The 25,338-nt window shown below is 41.8% G+C and overlaps 2 protein-coding genes across 2 annotated transcripts in view; both read right to left on the bottom strand.

Moving 5' to 3' along the window:
- The window catches only part of BLTP3A (bridge-like lipid transfer protein family member 3A), a 78,925-nt gene extending 77,548 nt beyond the window's left edge, over positions 1–1,377 (bottom strand). The window contains exon 1 of the mRNA XM_037052806.1: positions 1,098–1,377. Coding sequence (XP_036908701.1) covers positions 1,098–1,141 — 44 coding nt within the window. The 5' untranslated portion in view covers positions 1,142–1,377. The remainder of the gene's footprint in view (positions 1–1,097) is intronic.
- An 8,654-nt stretch (positions 1,378–10,031) lies between these two features.
- On the bottom strand, positions 10,032–23,640 carry SNRPC (small nuclear ribonucleoprotein polypeptide C). The gene is made up of 6 exons (XM_037052805.1): positions 23,560–23,640; positions 23,176–23,218; positions 18,043–18,151; positions 15,169–15,258; positions 12,942–13,046; positions 10,032–10,304 (listed from the first exon to the last, which is right to left on the bottom strand). The coding sequence occupies exons 1-6, from the start codon at positions 23,565–23,567 to the stop codon at positions 10,180–10,182; spliced, it is 480 nt and encodes a 159-aa protein (XP_036908700.1). The 5' UTR covers positions 23,568–23,640; the 3' UTR covers positions 10,032–10,179.
- Positions 23,641–25,338: the final 1,698 nt, after the last annotated feature.

The following is a 25,338-nucleotide window of genomic DNA, read 5'->3' as shown; positions in this document are numbered from 1 at the left end:
TTGAGATACACAGCTAGCTAAATGTATTGTAACATCACCAACTCCCGCTTGGAACAAGGAGTGAAAACTAAGTGAATGCCTAGCTCCCAAATTTTGTGGACACCAGTGCTGACAACCTGCAACAGTAACACAAGGGTCAGCAATCATCCAGTTACACCTGCAAACTGTATTGCCTGCCACCCTCTTCTGCCCAAATTACCAGGACATAACACTGCTAATAAATGGCTGTAAAGCAGAAGTGGACATTGTTTCACTTCTTTTCACGGGCTGTCAAAAAACCTCCATATCTTAAAGGGAAGGTTGTTGAAACTTTACGCCCAGCACTCTTGACCTTTCTCCATTTAGTCTGTGTAATGAGAAGAGAAGCAAGGAGGGAGAAAGGTGATCAAAGGAATGGCCCTGGGTGCAGGGCTATCTTTTTCAAGGATGATGCAACAGGGTCAGCGACATGGCCAAGAGGAGGAGCTGGGAGCCTCTGGGAAGAAGAAAACCAGCGTGGGAGTTGGAAATCTGAGTGGAAAATGGGTTCTGGTGCGAGTGTTATTGAGAACGGCCCCGGGGCTAAAGGGTCTAGTCTGGAGTAGTCCGAGGCAGGACAGGAGGCGCTGGAGGGCCCGGTCCGGGGCGCTCAGAGGGACAGGAGGGCGGGGCGGTGGGCCCAAGGTGGGTGAGCTGGGTGGGAGAGCTGGGGCGGGCAGGGGAGGGTGCAGTCCGTGGGGTCCGTATTGGGACGGTCACAGGGCTGGGGGTGGGGAGGGTGGACATGCAAGGGAGGTCGGGCTGACCCGCTGGGCGGTGTGGGAACTAAGGGAGGGTAGGGGACCCGGAGATCCTTGAGGGTCGGGGGATAGAGGGGCTGTTAGGTTGGGGAGGAGAGCCTGCGGCACGAGCGCAAGGGCAGGAGCCCCGGGGGCCCAGGGAAAGGGAAGAAGAGTGGCGACAACGGTCGGGGCCAGCGGAGCGAGGAGAAAGCGGTCCAGCTCGGGTGGAGGCGGGAGCCGCCACGGAGTCCGGGCTTGAGCCGAAGAGAGGGAGGCCGGGTCTAAGGGGTTAGGAAGGGCCGCGGGACCGCTGCGGACCGGCGCTGCCGCTCTCACCGGGACAGGTGCTTCAGGATCTGCTTCTTAATGATCCCGGCCATGCCGGAGCCGCGGCCCTCGTGGAAAGCAAGTGGGCAGCTCTGGCCTCCTCAGCCTTGAAGAGGCGGCCCCTCACCTCGTCGCGGCTCGGGGACCGGATGCCGCCACCATGGCTCTCCCGCCCCTGCCCCGGCGCTCGCAGTTCCGCCGAGATCCCACCCACCCGCGCGGTGCCGCGGCAGCCCGCCCAGAGCAGCGTAGACCTAGCGCACCGCCCTCCGGGGCCCCGAGGCGCTCGTGGTGATAAGCCGGGACGCGGCGACGGGCGGGGGCGCGCAAGGCGGCGCGCGCGGCGAGCTCCCGCCTTCGGCCTGTGCCCGGCTGCGGTCCTCTCGGCGCGGAGGGAAATGAAAGGCTGCGCCTCTGAACTGCCGGTGGTTCGTGGTGGTTCGCACGCCGGAAGTCGTCTTGAAGCGTCGGGGAGAGGCGGCTTGTTAGTACTTTTTTGCAGTAATTCGCTCAATAATTGCGCAGCTTCCTTCACACATTCATTTGTTGACCACCAACTACTCCAGGAATCAGGATGGGGAGTAAAAAGTAGTCTCAGGGACGTGAGAGGCCCATAGAACCACTGGTTTCTATTGAAGAACTGGGAGGGGGCGCCTCGTTTTCTTCCTTGTGACCGTCTTAGCCCCTGCAGAGTTAACCAATGTTTACTGAATACTCAGGTACACCCCTCCCACAAGTGGAGGGCCCAAGAAGATGAGACAGTAATTGTTAAAAGTTACCGAGGATGTTAGAGAACAAGTTCTTTGTTTAGCAAACAAGGAAAATGAACCCCAGGGAAATAGTTCAAAAGAGCTTGACCAAGGTCACAACTACTTAGTGAGGCTCAGGACAGGAGCCCAAGTCTGCCCTCAGTCAGTGCTATTTTCACTGTTTCATTCATACACTTAACTGTATAACGCACGCCGGGGATATCTGTAGACCCAATGGCAAAGGTGGGAAGGTGACAGCTTTCTAGACTTAAACCTTCAAGCAAAAACCTGAGCAAAATAGTACTCTAAAAAAACCTTATGGGAAATCTAGCCACCAATTAATGGTATTAAACTTACTCATTCTTGTGAATAATACATTCACGTGATATTATACAAAAAAAAAGCAAAATTTCCCTCCTCCTGCCCTTCAGCAATTCAGTCCCCCTCCCCAAAATCTTGTTATCTTATTCGAGAAATAGTCTAAGCATGGCCAACCATATAAATGTGAAACTTTTAAAAGAAATAATCAACAGACTTCCTGCATGCCTATGCCTCTCTCTTAGTCATAGTAAGTTCACTTTTCCCCAGCAGTACCCCCAAAATTACCTTTTTAAAAGGGTAGCAAGTCCTTGGCTAGATACTCCACAACCCAATCCTCCCCAACAGGATTATCATTACTTTTTCCTCTGCCCATATCGCACCAGAATGCATACCAATAGATCCTTTGGAGGAGATTTCTTGCTCGGATTCTTGACCATATCACGCTTTGCCAGTATTGCTGTCAGCAGCAGGGGCCTCAGAACAGTTTCTTTTATTTCATGCTTCTTTTCCTGGAACACGCCATCAGCTGATTTAGGCATCTGTCAATAGCCATGTAAAACAAAACTCGATTCGTACTTAGAGATTTACAATCCTGTTGAATCATCATGCCTGGTGAATGAGATTCTTTTTTCCCCCTTTTCATTTATTTTTTGAAATATGTTTCATTGATTATTCCATTACAGTTGTCCCATTCCCCTCTCCTTTATTCCCCTCCACCATCCACACCCACTCCCCACATTCCCCCCCTTAGTTCATGTCCATGGCTCATAAGTTCTTTAGCTTCTATATTTCCCATACTATTCTTGCCCTCCTCTATTTTCTACCTACCATCTATGCTACTTGGTCTCTGTACCTTCTCCCCCCACTCCTCCTCCCACTACCCTGTTGATAACCCTCCACATGATCACCATTTCTATGGTTCCGCTCCTGATCTAGCTGTCCACTTAGTTTGCTTTTATTTTTTTAATATATTTTATTGATTATACCACTACAGTTGTTCTATTCCCCCGTTCATTCCCCTCCACCCTGCACACCCACTCCCCCACCATTCCCCCCTTTAGTTTATGACCACATGTCTCAAGTTCATTAGATTCTATATTTCCCCTACTATTCTTGCCCTCCCCCTATCTATTTTCTACCTACCGTCTATGCTGTTTTCTGTGCCTTCTTCTCCTCCCACTCCCCTGTTACTAACCCTCCATGTGTTCTTCATTTCTATGGTTCCACTCCTGATCTAGCTGTCCCCTTGGTTTGCGTTTGTTTTAGGTGTGGTTGTTAACAACTGTGAGTTTGCTGTCCTTTCACTGTTCATATTTTTCATCTTCTTTTTCTTAGATAAGTCCCTGTAACATTTCATATAATAAGGGCTTGGTGATGATGAACTCCTTGAATTTGATCTTATCTGAGAAGCACTTTATCTGCCCTTCCATTCTAAATGAAAGTTTTGATGGATAAAGCAATCTTGGCTGTAGGTCTTTGGATTTCATGACTTGGAATACTTCTTTCCAGCCCCTTCTTGCCTGTAAGGTCTCTTTTGAGAAATCCGCTGACAGTCTGATGGGTACTCCTTTGTAGGTGACTGTCCCCTTATCCCTTGCTGCTTCTAGGATTCTCTCCTTCATTTTAGTCTTGGCTAATGTAATTATGATGTGCCTTGGTGTGTTCCTTCTTGGGTCCAACTTCTTTGGGACTCTCTGAGCTTCCTGGATTTCCTGGAAGTCTATTTCCTTTGCCAGACTGGGGAAGTTCTCCTTTATTATTTGTTCAAATAAGTTTTCCACTCGTGGCTGTTTCTTTCCCCCTTCTGGTACCCCTATAATTCGGATATTGGAACGTTTAAAGATGTCCTGGAGGTTCCTAAGCCTCTCCTCGTTTTTTTTTTAATTCTTGTTTCTTCATTCTTTTCTGGTTGGATGTTTCATTTTTCCTTCTGGTCCATTCCATTGAGTCCCTGTTTTCTTCCCATCACTATTGGTTTCCTGTGCATTTCCCTTAATTTCAATTAGTGTAACCTTCATATGTTCCTCTAATTTGTGACTATAATCAACCAGTTCTGATCGCCAGTGTTTTGAACTGTGCATCTGAGAGGTTCGCTATTTCTTTTTTGCTTACAGTTATTGGCTCTGGTGCTTTGAGTTATTCTTGAGCCATATTTTGGACTGTTCATTCCTGTTCCGTATGAGGAGCAGAGCACTAGGTGTTGACTAGGTTGGGACAACTCAGTTGCTGGGTTGTGACTCTGTATGTGGGGGAGGGGTCAACGGAAAGCAATGGCGGCCCCCTCTGCCGGGGCCCTGTGGTACATCTCACTGCTCACTCCTTTGGTGGCTTATCTGCATGTGTGAATGTGCAACCGCGGTCAGTCTGCCCCGCACCCTCACTGGGTTCACCGCTGGCGCCTGCACAGTCCATCTCACTGCTCACACCTCTGCTGGCTTATCTGTGCGCAAATGTGTGACTTAGCTCAGTCTGCCCCACACCCTCACTGGGTCCGAGATGCTACCCTGCTGTGCACCTGCGTTGCCTGGGTGGGGGGATCCTTCCTACCTGACCCTGCTCCACTGCTGGCTCCGCCCTTCTTACCAGTCCCAGTTGAACAGTTTGTTGTTGTCGGACTTCCATATAGTTCAGTTTTCTGTTCTTTGGCTACGTCTTTGTTTACTAAACCTTTGTTGTATTCAAACTTGGTTGTGGGAGAAGGCACAGTGTTTTTACCTACGCCTCCATCTTGGCAGAAGACCAACACATTGTCTTGATTAGTGTCACTTTGTGATGTTTTGAAATAAGGAAACTGTAGTTTGTTTGAGTGTATAGCTTTCATAGCCGTTAGTTGTTTCTCTAGTTATTACATTATTTATTCATAAATTATCACATTCTGTTAGCCTTGCCATTTATTTGCCAGTTCAAATGAAGTATAAAACCTTATCTTCCTTAATGTTGTTTTTCCCTCCACAAGGTATATTTGTCTTTTTCCTCTACATGTTTAGAGCTACATCAAGCTGTCACGATTTTTGCTTCAACTATCACACATAATTCAGAAAACTCAGGAAAAGTAAAGTCTATTGTATTTACCCATATTTTTGCTGTGTTTGTTCATTCTTTTTTTAATTTTTCTTTTCTTTTTGTTCATCCTTCTTGATGTTATAACAGTCATTGATTTATTTTTTCCTTTCTGTTTGGAGACGTTTTAATCCATTTCTTTAGGTAGATCTACAGGCAACAAATTCTCTTTGTCTTCTTTCATTGGAGAGAGTTTGCTTCCCATTCTTCTCTGAAGCGTATTTTCACTGGCCATAGTATTCTAGGCTTAATTTTCTTTAGGCACTTTAAAACTGTTCTGCCATTTCCTTCTGGTGTCCATGGTTTCTGGTGAGAAACTGCTGTCCTTCACATCATTTCCCCCCAAAAGTAAGGTATCACTATTCTCTGGCTATTTAAAAAAAAACTCTTATTGCTTGATTTTAGAGAAAGGGAGATAGGAGGGAGGGAGGGGGAGAGAGAGAGAGAGAGATAGAGAGAGAGAGAAAGGCATCGATTTTGTTGTTCTTCTTATTTATGCATTCACTGGTTGCTTCTTGTATGTGCTCTGACCAGGGACTGACTCACGACCTTGGTGTGTTGGGAGGATGATCTAACCAACTAAGCTACTTGGCCAGGGCCATGGCTGATAGATTATTGAATCAAGGTTGTATTTTCTGAGATTGATAATTAAACTATGATTGTGTAAGAAGATGTACTCATTCTTAGGAAATACACACTCAGGCATGATATAAGCATCTTACTTTCAAATGACTCAGAAAAATATACAGCAAGCAAGCAAATAATAAAGCAGATAAGTGAAATGCTAACAGCTAACAAGTGATTCTGGTCAAAGGGTATAAGTGTTCTTTGCACAGTTCTCACAATGTTTCTGGAAGTCTGAAATTCAATTCTACCCCCCGCACCAATAAATAACATTCAGGTAAGTTTATTCCTGCATTTGTCTGATGAACATTTCTAGATGCTGTTTGATTCTGTGCCAAAATTCTAACCCTTAAGCTTTCAATTGGGAAAGAAATTACTTCAATTAGTTAACATTTGTTAAGATTTTCATGCAAACCAATATACCAGGACAGCCTTCAAGACACTTCTGTCAGAGAAACCTAAGGCAAGCCAGCCTTTTTTCTGTTCACCAAATGTATCTAGGAGCCTAAAAGATACCATCTGACTGAAGCTAAGTAATTGGGACAGTCGCCACTGGACTTTTTCCATACAAGAGGACCAAATTAGCCAGTGGCTCTATGCAAGGATCATTTCTCAGGCAGCTTGGCATCAAAGGGCCTGGCATTCTGACAAACCCTTAAAGCCATGGCAGTGGGAATGACGACAACTTGAACTTTAACTGCACTCCCTATGGCTTTGGATCTGCCCACAGAAAAGCAAGTGTGTCACCCCACATCTACACTAACTCCTCCAGTTCTTGAAATCTAGTACTACTGATTGCACCTATACATGTTCTTACGCACTCTGAAAAAGGCTTCCCTTTAAAATTGTTCCTAAGTAACCTGAGGCTACTTAAAAAAACTTAAATAGGTATCTGTGAGCTTCTATGTATACACAAAAGACACTCTCTTCATCCTTGGCCTGGCAGAACCATCCAAATCAGAACTTGCTGACTCACATGTAAGCTTAGTTGCCAAGGTTTCCCCTAACAAACTTAACAACTTTTTTTCTTAAAGATTTTATTTATTTATTTATTTATTTATTTGGGAGAAGGAAAGAGGGAGAGAAGGACAGAAACATAAAAGTGAGAAACATCGATCAGTTGGCTCTCATAGGTACCCTGACTGGACACTGAACTTGCAGCCCAGGCACGTGCCCTGACCAGGCAGGAATGAACCAGCGACGTTTTGCTCTGCAGGATGATGCCCAACCAACTGAGCCACCAGTCAGGTCTCCCCTAAACAAACCCTTAAATCTGCAGAAAATTTTAACAACAAACCTGAGTTATAAGTTCAGACACATAAACTATGAATTTCTGAGGTTTAAGTCTTCTTTAAAAGGTGTGACAATCAGAAACTAAAAGTAACAAGTGGTTCTGGCAAAGACTCAGCCTAGGAAGCTGACTCGCCGTCTACAGAGGCTGAGTGTAAAGACTATCTCTTGGTCAGGATCTCTATTTCTAACCTCCTGTTTACCACCTACATGAGGTCATTTATTTGCCCAAATTAGCTCCTCTTCAAAATATTCACAAGTTTCTAGGGGGAAAAAATGCAACCCACTTATCGCCATTTCAATTTCTAGCTATAAACCTATAAAGAATTATATACGTACATACAGCCCTGTACTCTTAAGATTATTAAATCCTAAGACAGAACTTGCCAAACCCACTAATAATCAAAATTTCCTAAGGAGCTTTCTCAAAATGCACCATACAAGATAAAGTGAACCAAAATCTGGAGCCTTGGCTCACTGTCGTTTCTGCAAATTCCAGGTTCTCTCTTCCCTCGAACACACTCACTGCAAGTGGCACTCTACAGAGAGAAGCATTGAAAGGCATGACTATTTACAACCAGTGTCAAAAGGATATCCTTCAAAAATGGTTTGAACAAAACCTGGTACAGCTACTTGAAAACAGCCTGCTGAGGAAGCTGGCATTCTGGAGTGTAACATTCAGATCTGGTTTAAAAACCACAGAGCAAACAGACAACTGGGATCTGAATAGTCCTTAGGAAAAGGTCAAACCCATGAACATCACTAGCATCAGCCCTGTACTCAAGAATACTTACCAAAGATGGAGGTGTAGGTAGACACACTGTGTCTCCTTGCACAACCAAATAAGAACAACAATTTAGAAACAAAACAACCAGAACTGACAGAAAATTGAACTGAATGGAAGTCAGACAGCCAAGGAGCTGAAATAGACATATTCATCCAGACTGGTAGGCGGAGCGGAGTCAGGTGGCTGAGCTGAGAGGAGCAGTCGAGGCACAGGAAGCAGTGACATGGGGCACGCAGGTGGTGGCTGGCCGACCCTGGGCATGGGGCTGCAACAGGCAGACCCAGCGAGGTGGCGATTGTGAAGTGGGGCACCGCGTGCAAGGCGGTTGGCTGACCAGCAGCAGTTCCACATTTGTGCACAGATAATGGGGAGCGAAACAAACCTCGCAACCCAGGGTCCCAGCGCCAGAAAATAAAGCCTCAAAACACCGATTAAAAACACCTGTGGGAGTTGAGGCACAGGGAGACTCCCAACCTCACAGGAAAGTTCATTGGAGAGACCCACAGGGTCCTAGAACCTACACAAGCCCACCCACACGGGAATCAGCACCAGAAAGGCCCAGTTTGCTTGGGTGAAGCAGCAGAAGGGACTGAGGTCCAACAAAGGGAGGAGCAAGCGCTGTTGTTCTCTCTTGGGCCCTGCCCCCACACACAGTGTCACAACCCAGCAACTTGGGTTACCCTGCCTTGGTGAACATCTAAGGCTCCGCCCCTCACTACATAACAGGCGCACCAAGACAAAAAAAAATGGCTGAAAGAGAAGAACAGATCAAAGCTCCAGAGCAAATACAACCAGCAACCAGGAGACAGCCAACCTATCAGATGCACAGTTCAAAGCACTGGTGATCAGGATGCTCACAGAACTGGTGAATTTTGTCCCAAATTAGATAAACAAACGAAGGCTATGCTAAGTGAAATGAAGGGAAATGCACAGGGAACCAACTACTGAGTCCTTCTGGACAAAAGCATTTCACTGACAAGTATGACCTTTCTGCTGTAATCACCATGTTCTCCAGTGTCTGGAAAATCTACAAACTAGAATGAAACCCAGGTGAGGACAGGCCTACAAGGGACACGTCGGCACTTCTTTCCTTTCTGGCAAAATAGGAAGGCAAACTTGAAATTAGCTTGTCACATAGAAAACGAAGGGATGCTGTATTTGCTCCCCATCAATATACAGAGCTCCCTCGTTCTATTTGAACTAGCATGGTACATGCCACTTTGTGGCTGTATCATCCTTGATAAATCAGTTCCCTTTCATTGGATATCTGTTATTTCCAATCTATTGCCACAATTCATAATCATGTACATGTCATCTCGTACATGTGCAAGTATATTTGTAGGATAAATTTCTAGACATGGAAGTGCTAAGTCAAAGGATATAGGTAATTCTGATATTGCCAAATTGCCCTCCCCAAAAGTTACAATAATTTTCACTCCCACTTGTGAGATAGGAGTTCAGGTTTTACAATGAGTGGAATTATGAACAGTGCCAATGGCTAACTTTCTAGATGCTTCCCTGAAAATATCATACCTTTATAGCCCAGGGATATAACAAATGACATTCTAAAGGAACCTTCTATACCATGGAAATTTGAATAATTTCACCACTGCTATTACAAAGGTTTCTGACTATTTGAGACCCAAGAAAAAGCGGAGCTGGGAGAAAAGAGAAGCTGAGTTAAGGCAATCCTTGCTATTCTTAGCTGACATGCACACATGGTAAGGTCTTTTTCCCTGCATCAGCATAAAAGGTTTAAAATTTTCCACTTACTCTACAAAGTATTGTTCATGTGAAAAATTAACCAACTGTGCTGTTTATTATTTCAATTAACAAAAGCTTTACAAGTGTGATATCTACCAGTCTTGTACAAGAGAAGTTTACTAAAGGCAGGGTGCCCAGAGGGACCCACTCTATGGCTGAGGAAAAAGAATGTCATACAGAGGGCATGCTGAAGAGAGAACAAGCTAGAGAAGCACAACTGAAATAGTTCCTCTCCTTTATAACTAACAAATAAGAAGGGGAAAAAAGGGAACACATTTTTAGCTAACAGAGCTTACTATTTTATTTTCACATTTCACAATACAAATGAACATTTTTTTTGTCCCACTATTCCCCTCCAAAACTATTCTTTCATAGGAAGAGGGAGTGAGCCTTCCTTGTCGCGCTGTTAAAAAACGCCCAGAGTCACAGAACCACACTCTCCCGGTGAACTAGAACAAGTAATACAAAAGTGACGGAAAGAGGCTCCCCTCTCTCCTTATCTGTCTGGTCGAGTCATGCCTGGCCGAGTGGGCACCATCATGGGACGGGCAGGAGGTCTCATCATTGGGGGCCCAGGCATCATGGGCATGTGCCCTCCCATAGGCGGCCTCATTCCAGGAGCTGCAGGACAAAACAAAGAAAAGGAAAAAAAAAGTCAGAAAATACTTCTTATGGGAGAGCTTGATGGGATTTCTATTACAGATAAAAAAGTAGCCCCCCCCTGCAAAATGCTGGAAGAAAGACATACTTGACAGAATACAACAAATTCACCACATCTTTGAAATATTTAGACATTCTCAAACAAAAAACAAAAAGGTAAACACAAGAACCATATGGGAATCATACTCTAATGATAGTAAGGGAGAAACTATTAATAATAGATGGCCTTCCAGAAACCACCAGGGAAACTAGAGTTCCCTAAAATGACCTTTTTCCTCACTCAGGGAAATTCACAACTAAGTCACATGTTACTCAGTCAGCTCTTTTAATCAGTTCTATCCACCATATTACCAGGAGCTATTTCATGGATGTACACAGGCACGGAGGACAATCTTACCACTAAGCGTTTGTTCGGAGTTGTAGGAAAGGTGAGCAGGAGGCCCATGCTGAGAACCTGTTAGTAACCATACTTAGCTCAAGTCAAGAAAAATAATAGGCAATAATGTGATTCATAACAGTTAGCACACACGCACAAAGCTGATTTTTCTAATGCATCTTAGAAACTATTAATGATTTTTTAAAAGTGTCAAATCAATATAGAAGCCAAATAAATGAACCAGGAAAGGGATGGCAAGCAGAGAGGTGAAGGTTGGGGAGAAACAAAGGCAGCTTCACGGAACTGATAATGTTCTACATCCTCGGCTGGGTGGTGGGTTCATAGGTATTCATTTTATTATTATGCCTCATAATTTCCATGCTATATATTGCCTTGTTAAATATCAAATTTTACCCTAATTATTTTAACTAAATCATTTTGATTAAAAGCTTGCTATAAATGGTTTGAGAGAAAACTATATTCAAAGTTGAATACAGCCTTATCACAAAAAGTAAAACACAAGTATGCAAAGACACAAAATCCAACAGGTACATAACTTTTTAAAGATTAATTTCAACAGGAACAGAGAATACTGCTAAACTACTAAATACCTTACTAAAAACCCCACATAACATAACCAGTATTCAGCATTTGTTAAAAGAAGCTGATCTAGACCAAAGATTGAAAACGAGGCACCTGAAAACTTATTTTCTTTAGTCTCCGTAGTGCATTTAATTTTAATTAATTGCCAACATTGGCAATGAGTAAGTATAATTACTAATAAGTAAGTCTAGATCCTTTTCAACTTATTACAGAAATGTCCAAACACACACAAGGATAGAAAAAAAAAAGAGTATAATGAACATCCATGTACCCATCAGCCAGTATGCACAATTGTCTACCCATGGCCAATTTATCTTATCCCCAGCCATTCTTATCCATGCCCATCCCAACTACTCAATTATTTTCATGGAAACCCCATAACATACCATCTTATCTTGGCTAAAAATAACAACAACAAAATACTCAGGAGAACTGGCAACACCAACCTGCATTCTCAAATGTCAACCATGGGCTGCAGCTTGTTCTAGAAGCCTTCTTTAGATGAGTCATGCATTCCCAGTTACCACAACTAACCTATCTACAAATTTGAACTTGTGACTAATTTAAGAATGCAAAAAAAGCCATCTAAGTCGCTTTGATTGTGTTTTGGGTTCAAAGCCAGTAAGGCAGGAACTCTTTTTATCTATACTCTCCCATCCCTCTGAACAAAACCTGCAGTAAGCACCCCGAAGGCTTCCAGCTGGGAAGCTACTTTAATACCTTTGTATCTTGCCTTACCAGTTGAATTGTAGGCTTCTTGCGTCAGCTGTATTTACTCTAATTACATACTTTATTCTGCAAACCAATAAAATAAGTGTAAAAAAAGAACTCTACCTATGACAACTAAGTTGATATTTAGCAAGATTCAGGTAGATCATCCCCAAAGAGTGCTCGCATGTTTGGAAGGTGAGCCGATCATAAAAAGATGGGAACTAGTTTGCCTCAAAGGGTCTCTAACCACTTCACAGAAAATGAAACTAAAGATGGTAAAGGATGTATCATAGGTATGGCTTACTGAATTCTGCAAAAATTATATAGTGTTCCAATCAGTAGACTTGTTCTCAAAGCCAACGCCCTGCCCATGTATCAGAAAAATTTCTAAATTAATGTACACTTACATTTACATTAAAATGTTTGAGGTTTAAGTTTTTTCCCATTCTTAAACAAAAGGCCAACTACCAGGCCTAAAGCCCTTTTCATATACTAATTTGGCTTAGCTAACCTCTAAGATTAAAAATCAGCAAAAGGAGGTTAACTCTGGTTCAACTCAAAACCAAGAAAAGCAGCAGTACAAGCATGTATTTACCCCTTCCTTTATGCCCCTGGGGAACAAGCTCATCTACCTTTCTCTTCACTCTAAATGGCCAAAAGTCAGGACACCAGAAAACAGGAGGGAGGGAGAAGAAGAGAAAAAGAGGCAGCCTTATCCTGCTTTTAGTACCACAATGTCTTTGGATAGCATCCAATTACACTGATAAACCAAGTATTTTTTTCTTTACCATTACAGATTCAAATTTAAATTTAATTTGTTGTGGTAACACCCTTAGACGGCTAATTAAGACTTCCATGTAAATGAAGAGCTAAAACACAATGAAGCATTCTAGGAAATTCAAACTCACCAGGTCCCACTGGCATCATCCCAGGAGGAGGAGGACCCATCATTGGCATCATGGGAGGGCCCCCCATATGGGGTGCTGGCATCATGCCAGGGCGAGGAGGACCCGCTGAAATAAAGAATGGGGCCTGAAGTTAAGACATGCTTATATATTAATATTTTATCTTCTTATTGAAACTAATAGGGCCTCATGATCTGGTCCAAATCCTATTACAATAAACTTCTTATGGTCTTTTTTATAACAATAGATCCATAAAAATCAGCATGCCACAAAACTTCAGTTACTTTATGATTGAAAAGCAAGAATAAGCCTATCTAGACAGAAGTATAAAATGCAGTCAGATTCCCCAGGTTAAAAAAAAATACCAAAATTTACATTTAAAAAAAGGGGGTATTAAATTGTCCTGGCCGCTGTGGCTCAGTTGGTTGGAGCACTGTCCCATAACCAAAAGGCTATGGGTTCAATCCCCCATCCTAGGTCCGGGTGCAGGCACCATGATTCCCAGTCCAGGCACAACCAACTGATGCTTATCTCTTGCATCAATGTTTCTCGCTCTGCCATTCCCTCTCTCTAAAAGCAATGGAAAAAAATGTCTTCAGGTAAGGATAAAAGGGGGTATTACACCTTCTGTAGAGCTCCTGATAAAAAGCTGATGAACTTAAGCCACAACTACCTAATTTCAGATCATTTAATAAAATCAAAACCTAGATTTAAAATAGTCTTTGAAAATACAAAGATACATATGCAGAGGTATTCCTGATGTATCATTTACAACAGCAACAATTTGAAACAACGTACATGTCCATCAGTAAGAAAACAGTGAGGATAATTATGGTACATTCATACCATAAGACTATTTATTCTACCATTAAAACAATGGAGTTGAATGCCAGCCTGTCCGGATAGAGGAGAGAGAAGTGACCGAAGTAAGAGGTGCTGTGAGCTGAGGCCTGGCTAGGTCCCAGGATGGTGGGAGCCCAAAGTGGTCCACCTACACGCAACTCTTTTAAACAGGCTCCTCACTTCTATGTGTTTCTATCTGTGATCACTTACAGGAGTTTAGGTCTCCAGGTTCAATTTCAATTTCAAACCTTCCAGAAGAGCCAAAGAACTTATAGTTACTCGATCTCCTCCTTTTGTCATGAAGAAACAATAAACATTCCCAGAGAAGAGAGGCCTCTGATCCATCCCACTTTCAACTATTCAATTCTTGTCTTTCACAAGGTATATACGAGGTCTGTTTGGAAAAACTCCAGCCATTGTTAATGTAATGGGAACTGTTTGGGCGACGTGGATATAAACCGGCAGCCAATGAGAGTGGACTGAAATGCACATGTGTGGACAATGATCACTTCACTGTACTAGTGGGAGGGGGGGTAGATGCCATTGAGTAAGCATGTGCACTGTATGGCTGTCACATTAAAAAATGACTAAGCGAGTACAGCAATGAAGCTGCATCAACTTTTGCATTAAGCTCGAACATTCCTCCACAGAAAACATTCGGATGATTTGAGAAGGCTGCAGCTGTGGGCAACTGTTCATTGGCAGTTTCATCAGGACAATGCACCACCTCATGCACATCTCACGCAGACTTTTTCTGTGAAACATCAAATCACCCAGGTGACTCAGCCCCCTACAGCCCAGATTTGGCACCCTGCAACTTCTGGCTTTTCCCAAAACTAAAATCACCTTTGACAGGGAAGAGATTTCAGACTGCTGACAAAATTCGGAAAAACACGAGGGAGCAGCTGATAATAATTAAAGTGTGAACTGTGTGAAGTCCCAACGTGCCTACTTTGAAGGGGGCTGAGGCACCTTTGTCCTCTGTACAATCTTTCTTGTATCTTCTTCAATAAGTGCCTCTATTTTTCAAATTCCATGACTGGACAATTTTTGGATAAGCCTCATATATTGGTGTTAGGTGGGTTAGAAAAGAGACTGAGAAGTTTATCAGCTACATCGACCCTCCTGTGTTAAGGCCATAGAAGTAAATAATTTAATGTACTCAGCAGTACCTCTTCATGTATCAGCTTGTCTAATCACATGAGCATTCCATTGAATCTGCCTTGGACCCACATGGGATGCCACAGACACAATATCCTAGTGATGATGCAATCAGAAGGGAACTACAGATATTTCAGAAATTATACCACTGAAGTTGTTTTCTCTACTAAGATCTGAGTACAATCTGCCCAGTTATACCCTTAAGAGAAAAACCTTACAAACTTACGAAGACTGGGGGGAGGAGGAATCATGGCCCCCGCAGGAGGAGGAGCAGAGAACGGAGTGGGAGGTATCTTTCCTTGCTGAAATGCTGCGGCTTTAAAGAAAAGTGAGAAAAAACACAGTGAATGAGAATTCAACAGCCTATTTACTAAAATAACTATTTTCTTTTAATCTTTCATGATCCCAATTATTTCATTCTAAAAAGCAACCATGTAATAAGTTTACTATAGCATGCCCTCTCCAGGTTTAAAATCAACTCTAGGTATCCACCAGCTAAAACCGCAATTAATTGGTTTACTGGTTTGGGGGTTTTTTTTTAACTGTTTTTATTCAGTCAGTATTTCTATGGCTGAATTAACTACAGGAGATTGGAGCGAAAACCTTCTACCAAAATGTCTTGCCAAAGAGAAGCGGCCACCAACAGTTTTGTTTGAAAATGTGTGGTGCCTGTCCCCAAACCAGGCGCTGCAAACTCTGTTCCTTCCTGTACATGCTGCCGGGAGTCAAAACAACAGGCTATTTGGTTTACCAGTTTTGAAATGAATGCACTGACCTAAGGGACATAAAAGAAAGATTTCAAGGCAAGAGCCTGAGCCAAAGTAGATTATGATCTTTAAAAATGTCTAATACAATCAACTTTTAATTTTTAAAAAAATCCTCACCAGAGGATATGTTTTTTATCAATTTTAGAGAGAAAGAGGGGTGGGGAGAGAAAGAGAAACATCAATTAGTTGCCCACTGTATGTTCCCCGACCAAGGTTCACCTACTCACCCCAACTGGGAATCAAACCCACATCCTAGGTTATGTGCCATGACTAGGAATTAAACCCGCAACCTTTTGGTATGTGGAACAACATTCCAACCAACTGAGCCACCTAACCAGGGCTCAACTTTTAATTTTTCTTTCAGACAACATGAGGCACAAATGAAACCAAGAAACTGAAGATCATTTATATTTGGCTTTAAAAAAGTCACAAATATTAAAATACTCGTTTATAAAATTTATTCCTGAATATAAATCCTTCCCAATTCAGTGCAGTCCACAGCCCAGACACCCTTCCCCTATCCTACTCACGCCCACCAGTACAAAGGTAGTCAAATAACTCAAGTAATCACTGATAATTCATGAGAACCAAATCCAAAAAATTGACCTAGAGTGGCTATTTATGAACAGCTATTCATATGCCTCTGAATGGTGCCTGAGTTCTATAAGGGATCATATCCCAATAAGGCACCTCCCACACCCTGAATAAAAAAACAGCTTTTAAGGACTGAAGGGGGACTGACAAAGTCATTGACTCAGTAGCAGACTCAATGTCAACATAATCATGAACATGAAGAGGTGTGTCCCTGCCCTGGCTGGTACAGCTCAGTTGGTTGGAGCAACATCCCTTAAAACCGAAAGGTCACAGGTTCGATTCCCAGTTGGAGGACCTCCCTAGGTTCCGGGGTTTGCTCCTTAGTCAGAGCACATGCAAGAGGTACCAATCAATGTTTCTCACATTGGTGTTTCTCTCCCTCTCTCTTCCCCTCTCTCTAAAATAAATAAGCATGTCCTCACCTGAGGACTTATTTAAAATAAAAAAGGTGTGTCCCTGAGGTCTTGCCTCTCCTCCAAATCTTCCATCAAAAATATTCACTCATCCTAAATTTTTTTGCTGCCTACAAAAATAACTAAACATGAGGCTATTCTTCAGTGCCAAGAAATATTTAATGTCTTTTTTAAATAGAGAAAAAAGATTACATTATAATTTATTTTTTCAAACAGAATGGGATAATGCCTGAGATTTGCTCCTTAATCTATGAAGGATAAAAGGAGTAGATGAAGGTTATTTGTTGGCTCTCAACCAGGACAATTTTGCCCCTCGGGAACACTGGGCAATGCTTGGTGACATTTCTGGCTGTCACAACTGGGAACTGTTCCTAGATGGTAGGTGCCAGGGCTGTTGCTGAACACCCTACAGTGCACAGGACAGCCCTCACAACAAAGAATTTTGCAGCCCCAATGTCAACAGTACTGGGTTAGAGAACCTTGGTATAAATGAAACAAGAATGTTGTAGCTGAGTGCTGGGGCAATGGGAACTGAGGAAGGGGGGCAGTAGGGGAGCAGCGGCCATGGGAGGTTTACTCATTAAACCGGTCTTTCTCCTGTTTGAAATATCCCATAGTAGTTTTTGCTTCTGAAAAAAAAAATCATATCTACAATCAAAGTCCATATTTGCCTGCCAGCTCTGAGTACAATGAATAATCAAGAAAGGATGTGTTTCAAATAGACCAGGGTGATCTAAGGTAAAAATGCAACATTCTCTGTCCATGTCCTGAACCCAACTAGCCAAAACAACAAAAATGTCCCTAATTAAACAAAAAGATTACGGGACGTGTGACAGGGTTCCAAAACATACCCAGATTATTTTGTCACCTCAGTGACTTGCTTTCTGACTAGTTATCTTTGTCAGGACGACAAAAAATAAGAAACTCAGAATCTCTCAAACTCTTTGAAGAAAACTACAAACCCACTCCGTACCTTTTCCTACTGTATCAGAAAAACAGTTCTAAAGAGTTCTATGGATCACTACAAAAGAGGTTTTACATAAATTTGCTACAAAATCCAGTCCATGTCAATAAAGAAACATTAGGCAACTCATCCTTCCTTGTCCCACTTTCCAGTCTAACACCTGAGTGCTCTAACATCAATAATTAATATTAATGTGCTGCCATATCCCTGGGAAACCAGTGACTTTCCACTCCTTTCATTCAACACATCAGAATGCTCCTATTTATCATTCAGGATGAGTTCCTTCTGTGAAAAACAACAGATACAGGGACGAGAAAGAATGGGACCATTCTACCACATAAGAACAGGAGACTGAAACGTACTTGTTTTGTCGATCAGGCTCTGAGCCTGCTCCTCCATCCATTTCTGATAGTAGTCTTTCACATTCTCTTTGTGTTTCCTGCCACTGCAGTGTGTCTTTCTCACAGACGGCTGTAAAACAAAAAGGTTGTCTCAGTCACAGAAATAGATTTCCCAAACTAGAAATTTTATAAAGCCTTACGTTTACATACAGGTGGCCTGGCTACCTTTAGCAGCTTTAGCTAATCCATCACTTATAAACATTATCCATGTTATCTACTATGTTTATTATCTAAACCAGAGCAAACTGTGGCCTATGGGCCAGCCATCTGATTTTGTAAAAAAAATTGTATGAACATAGCCACATTCATTTGTTTATGTATTCGTCTATTTTTTCTCTCTACAAGAGTTGAATAATAGCAATGAAGACATGGTCCACAAACCTAAAATAATTATAATCTGGCACTTTTAAGAAAAAGTTTGCTAGCCCTGGCTGGTGTGGTTCAGTGGATGGAGTGCCTGTCCGTGAAATTAAAGGCTGCTGGTTTGATTCCTGGCCAGGGCACATGCCTGGGTTGCAGGCCAGGTCTCCAGTTGGGGGGGTGTGAGAGGCAACTGATCAATGTCTCTCTCACATTGATGTTTCTCTCCCTCTAAAAAATAGTCTTTTAAAAAAAGAAAAAGAAAAAAAGTTTGCAAACCACTGATCCATTTTAATGCCCTTTCTTAGGTTATTCTATGGCAAAAAGAAAAAAGGCTTACATACATTTAAATAATACTGTTTATGACAATACATTCTTTTAAATGACTATATGGATCTAGACAGAGATGTCTAACCTTTTGGCGTCTCTGGGCCACACTGGAAGAAGAGTTGTCTTGGACCACACATTAAATATACTGTGACATGTAATCACCCCAAAATCTCATACTGTTTTAAGTAAAGTTATGACGCTGTGTTGGCCACATTCCTAGTCACCCTGGGCTGCATGTGGCCCCAGCCGCAGGTGGGACACCCCTGGTAAAGTCTCTATAGATCACATACAGGCCTTTGTCTCCAGCCCACTATTCCTTTCGTTTTCTTTGAACAGCTTTTTGGGGTAAAAATGACATACAATAAACTCCATACATTTAACCTTCTATTTTAAGTTTGTTTATTTAACATTTACTACATGCCAGACAGCTTTGTACTTTACAAGCAGTTTTTCAATCTTCGTAAAAATCATGCATGCACATTAACCACAATAGTAACTGTAAAGAACAAATCACTGATACAGGAAATATGGACAAATCTCAAAAACATGCTCAGCAAAAGAAATCAGGCACAAGCCCAGTGTATATACGGTACAATTCCATTCACATGTAGTTTTAAAACTAGTAACACGGATCTTCAGTAAAAATCAGACCAGTCAGGGCCAGAGGTACAGAAGACTTACTGCAAAGGAACACAAGGAAACTTTCTGAGGAGATGGAAATGTTCTATATTTTGGTGTACACATCAAGTTGCAATCATTTGACAACTCATCAAGCTGTATACTTACAAAGTTTGTATTTAACTAAACATAAACTATAGTTCAATAAAACTGATTTTAAAATATCACAAGGTTATTCCATAGGTAATAAGTCTTCTATTTATGCTTAAAGACTTGTCTCAAAACACGTAGCTGATAAGTGGCGAATCCAGATCTCAGTGAGATGCTCCCCACGGCTGCCTAACCACCTCCTACCGATAGTACATCTTCTCTTTGAACGACTGCTTCAGTGGCAGCACAGATGACTGGTATGACATGAGTGGTCCACATTTCAAAATACTGTTCCCTGTCTCCCAAGCCACTGCTTACCCTATGCTTAGAACAATGATGCCTCAAGTCTAATAACAAAATCATGCCTGAGAACTAGCAAGAGTTCCAAAGTTAAGCACTGAATGTTTTATACATTTCAAAGTCTCCACAGGGAGTTGCTTCAATCACCATGAAAATCTCACACTAGTTCACAAGCTATTATGTTAGAACAACAGTATTACAAAGGTTCCTGATGTTTCTGACAGAGAGACATTTATTTTAAGAAGGTCCCTTTCACCCTTGGCCAGTACGGCTCAGTTGGTTGGAGTGTTGTCCAGTAACCAAAAGGTTGCAGGTTTGATTTCTGGTCAGGGCACATACCTAAGTTGTGGCAACTAATCAATGCTTCTTTCTCACATCAATGTTTCTCTCTCTCCCTCTCCTCCTTTCCTCTGTCTCTCTAAAAGCAATGAAAAAAATGCCTTCAGGCGAGGATTAAAAAAAAAAAAAGAAGATCCCTTTTTGCTGAACACACCAACAGGCTGAAAAATTTTCTGAATTCTGGCATTAGCAACATGAGTGAGCATATGAAAATATACTGCTAAAAAATTAGGGAGGTATAGCCCCCTTGCTAACAATGTCAGAAAATTAAGACTCTCCAAATGACTTAGAGGAAATTAGGCACAAAAACAAAACAAAACAAAACAAAAAGATTTGGGGTATATAGGTAAGCTACTACTGACACAAACTCACTCCAAAACATCTATAGTAACATTCAGAACCATGCTACTCACATGTTCCAGAATTCTATTAATGCTAAACGATATATGACCATGTGTCAGAAAGAATTCCAAATGAAGTGTCAACAGAGAGATCACTGGCTAAGTTCTCGCAGCCACTATTCAAAACATGATTACCAAAAAGTTCTGATTTAATCAGGTTTCTGCAAAGGAAAAATATAGAGCTGCACTTCTCAAGGTGTGGCTCACAGACACCTGAGGGCAGGCGTCTTAGACCCGACTTCAGGGGTGGGGGGTCTGCAAGGTCAAAATAGGTTTATAATAATATTAAGACATTACTTTTCTCACTGTATTGACACTTGCAATGAGGCTGCCAAACTCCTGGCACTCAAGGCAATGGCAACCCGAAGCATTAGTAATCACTACATTTTTCAGTAACATGCACTCATGGGAGAGGGGGCAGTGGAGTCAGTTTCATTAAGACTGTCCTTGATGAAGTGGTAAAATTGCCCCCCCCCAAGATTTTATTTATTTATTTTTTAGAGAGGTGAAAGAGGGAGAAAGAGAAAGAAAGGGAGAGAAACATCAAATGTGTGGCTGCCTCTTGTGCACTCCCCACTGGGGACCAGGCCTGTGTCCTGACTGGGAACCAAACCAGTGACCCCTTGGTTCATTAGCTGGTGCTCAATACACTGAGCCACACCAGCCAGGGCAGAAAAATTATTAATTTCCTTAAACCTCAGCGGATGAGTTCATGTCTTTTTAATATTCTGAGTGACAAAATGGGAACTATGTACAAAGCAGCTCTGCTATGTACCAAAATATGCTATGTCAAGGAAAAGCAGGCATTCAATTGTTCAAGTTGTAAGTTCTACCAACTGGGTCTTTGATAGAACGTCATTTTTATTTGAAAGAACACTAAGAAACAAACTAGTTATTCAGATTCCTCAAAAATAAATGAAATAAACCTGTTACTGTGAGGAAAGCAATCAATAGTATTTGAAATTCTGACCTTTCAAATAAACATTAGGCTTTTGGAAAACTTTATCTGCCACCACAAACTTGTCAGCTTCTGAATATTTAAAAGTGATTTCTGATTACATTGTCACATTAATCAACGAGAATTTGTATGTTATATAAACAAATGTGTCAACACTTGGAAGACCTGTGTAACTGAGAGAACAAATATTTTCCGAGCGACCAAAGCATGCTACAGAATCATGTGTGGTGAAAGGTCCACTCAAAGTAGAAGAGAGACCAGTGAATTTTAATGTAACCAGGTATGGAAAGTTTGATATGTTTTCAGATTCCATACTGCAACTAACCATGTGTTGACTTTTAGGCAGAAATATAACGTACTAAAGAATAGCTACAATGATCTAAAAAGGCTATTAAAGAACTACTCTTTTTTTCAACTCTACATCCATGTGGGGCTGGACTCTTCATATATTTCACCCAAAACATAGTGCAATAGATGAGAAGTTCTATTTCTCATCTATTGAGAATTTAGTCAGCTGTCTGCCATTAAGTCTGACATTAGAGACATTTGCAAAAATGTTAAAACAATACCATGGCTTGTACTAAATACTTTGTTGGGGAAAATAGCTAGTTTTCACTTTTAAAATGTTATTTGGGTTACAAATAAAAATTATGTTATTGTTAACTTTAAATGATATATTTTTTAAATTTTGTTTTAATTTCAAATGTACAAATATTAATAGCTATACACCACATAACCTATTTTTTTAAAACAATCCAGTATTTTTAAAAATGTAAAGGGATTGTGAGACAAAAGCTTGACAGTGGCCGGCACAGAAGCTCTGTAGAACACTGCCGGGCTCCATACGATGTATAATGTTGTAACATTGGTCAGTTATTTATCCACACTTTGCCTCAGTTTCCTCCTCTGTAAAATGGAAATATTAACCTCAAACAATTACCATGAACAATAAACAAAATAATACACATAAAGCATTTGGAACAATAGGTGACACAGTATATATTGAATCTTGGGTGCTGTTATTACTTGTTAAGCAGTTTTTAAGCAAATTAAAGTACTTGGTTTCAAATTTAGGCATTTCTTTTCTTTTTTTTAAAGATTTTATTTATTTATCTTTAGAGGGGAAGGGAAGGAGAGAGGGAGAGAAATATCAATGTATGGTTGCCTCTCATGAGTCCCCTGATGGGAACTGGCCTGCAACCCAGGCATGTGCCCTGACTGGGAATCAAACTGCCATTGTGTGGTTCGCAGGCCCACGCTCAATCCACTGAGCTACACCAGCCAGGGCTAGGCATTTCTTCTCAATTCCATGAATCAAACATTTGAGTGCTGTGGCACAAATATTTGAGGTTTAAGATACTTTCCTGGACTTTTTAATTGTCGTATAGTTTTTTTCACCTTCAAACTTGCTAAGGCTTTATCATTTTGGGTCTCCACTGAAAACACTGATTGCTGGAAGACTAATCACTTCAAATTCTGAAAACAGTTACAGGAAAGGTAGAAAAATAAACACCTCCAATTATTTTCTCCAAGCAGGGCCCTTAAGCTTCAGCAGACGAAAAGCATAAACTTACACCTAAAAAATATCTAATTTATTACATACAAGGTTTTTTGAAGTAGAAAAGAAACACTACTTACAGAGTCATGGGTGAGGTATGTATCGCAGTAGTCACAATAAAACCTGGAGGGAGATGGAACGTAGAGAAAAAGAGGTGACAACCCGTTAATAGATGCCCATCCACAGAAGTGCTGTTCATTTAAGGTTTAAAAAAATAAAAGGCCTAGTAATGATTCGTACACGTCAAACAACGCGCCCTGACAGAAATCAGGCTTTTTTGTTACTCTATAAGCAGTCGATCTCCACACTCTAAAAGGGGTATCTAGAACCACCCCCTTCCTCCCTTCCTCAGACCCTCTCGTTTCCGTGAGACTACAGGAGCCAGAATCCGCCCTGCGAACCCCCACAGGGCCACAATTAGTGACTGTGACCGCGAAAACCCCCAGATTCAAGTCCCTACTCACTTCGGCATGTTGTTCCGTAGGCCGTTGTCCACTCGGTTCCGCACCACCGGAAGTGACGCACACCAAGCGCCGACGCCGCGAAATTGACGTCTTCAACGCGACTTCCGAAACCCTCCTCAGTCATCCAATCAGAGTGCGGAGCGGTGCTGCCCCTTCACTCCAGTCTGTGGCAGAGTCGGAGGGGAGCGGCTTCTCCTTCCTTCCTGCCACCTACAGGAAGGCGGGAGTGCTAAGGGTTCTGAAGAGGTTCAATCTACGCGCATTTATTTCATCTTGATGCCTGATGTTCCCTGGAGCGTGTTATTCATTCTATCCACAAATAGCTAACGATTACCCGCTATATGCCAGGGTGTGCTCTAAGTACTGAGAAGACAGCAGTGGATAAAACAAACATCCTTGTCATGAAGTTGACAATAATAAAGTCAGTATGTAGTAATTTAGATGGAGCCAAGTTCTATGCAGGGTGAAAAATGAACTAGGAAAGAGGGAGCTCAACTTTAAATAATAGAGAAAACTTGCCGAGAAAGTGAACAACAGAAAAAAATCAGTTGCTTAAAGCAATAAAGAGAGGTGCAAGTCATTTTACATAGAGTGTCTTTTTGAGTCACATTAACTGCAGGAGAGTAGAATCCTTGGTGTTAAGTCCTATCTCGCCGCTTACTACCTCTGCTGCTTGTGCAGTTTCCTCCTCTGAAAAATATAGGTAGTAATTCTTACTTGTGGGTTTTAAATTGATAGAAGTAACATGTCCACAGATATAACCTGTTCTAACAACAACAACAAGGGCAAATTTCCAGGATGGTCTAACAGACTGCAAAATGGAACTGGGGAGGAGGAACTTTAGATTTTTCTGCTTCACACTCTGGTGGTGGAAATGGAACTAAAATAATAAGTGCTACTTTATTTGAATGTGTCCTATGCCCCACGTGCATTAAATGCATTAATTTATTTAATCCACTTAACAACCCTATTATTCACGTTTTATATGAGGAAGCTGGGCTTTAACAAGGTTAAAGTTCCCTGGTCCTAAAACAAAAGTTAACTGCACAATGAAGTTATCAATCTTTCACCACTTCAATACAGTGGTAACTCAGCATTGGTAATACTAAGAACAGTCAGATATGTGTCTCCTGCTGGGATTCCAACATTAAGTAGAAATCATTACCTATAATGTATTCTTACCCAAAATGTTTAACTTGAATCTGTGTAGTCAAGGTTATAGGATAAACTAGGAGATCAAGCTAAAGCAAAAGGCAATGAGCAGATTTAGAAGGTGGGACATTTTATAGGACAACTGGCCTCTTTCCTTCACTGAATCAAGAAAATGTGCCACTTTAGATCAAAAATTTTTAAGATATATAACAACTAGACTATTGAATTGTCTAGGATTAGATCTAGTTTGGAAAAACCATCTATAAAGGACAATTTGAGGCAAATACCTGGGCCTTAATGTTGCAGTTCTAGAAACCTACATTTGTGTACATGCCCTAAGTTGATTCTTCTCAAAGGGATGGATTCATTAATTATGTTTTTTTTTTTCTCCTTATTTCTCTGTGCTGGTCCTGGTATTGTTTTGCCCTCAAGTCCATCTCTCATCTTTCCCCTCATCTTTTCAGCATGCCAGTGGGGGCCTGACCCCATGAAGGCTGCATGGCTTGGACTGCTGTGCTGGTTGGCTTCCAGGCTGAGTTGCTAGGCCCATCGATGGGGGGGGGGGCACTTCTGCAGATTGGAGGGACTAAGGGAAAAAGCACAGTATACCCACCCCCAAGCCAGAGT

The sequence above is a fragment of the Sturnira hondurensis genome, unplaced genomic scaffold, assembly GCF_014824575.4.
Source record: "Sturnira hondurensis isolate 20B ecotype Veracruz unplaced genomic scaffold, ASM1482457v3 Scaffold0007578, whole genome shotgun sequence".
NCBI classification, from domain to species: domain Eukaryota; kingdom Metazoa; phylum Chordata; class Mammalia; order Chiroptera; family Phyllostomidae; genus Sturnira; species Sturnira hondurensis.
The sequence above is the reverse complement of the archived record's forward strand: the minus strand, read 5'-3'. Positions and strand labels throughout refer to the sequence as shown.

What these genes read in the sequence shown, in the direction of transcription:
- SNRPC (XM_037052805.1), bottom strand. An exon ending in CATACCTCACCCATGACTCT is followed by an intron (nt 18,152 to 23,175) that starts GTAAGTAGTGTT and finishes TTTGTTTTACAG; the next exon opens with CCGTCTGTGAGAAAGACACA. An exon ending in GAGCCTGATCGACAAAACAA is followed by an intron (nt 15,259 to 18,042) that starts GTACGTTTCAGT and finishes TTTTCTTTAAAG; the next exon opens with CCGCAGCATTTCAGCAAGGA.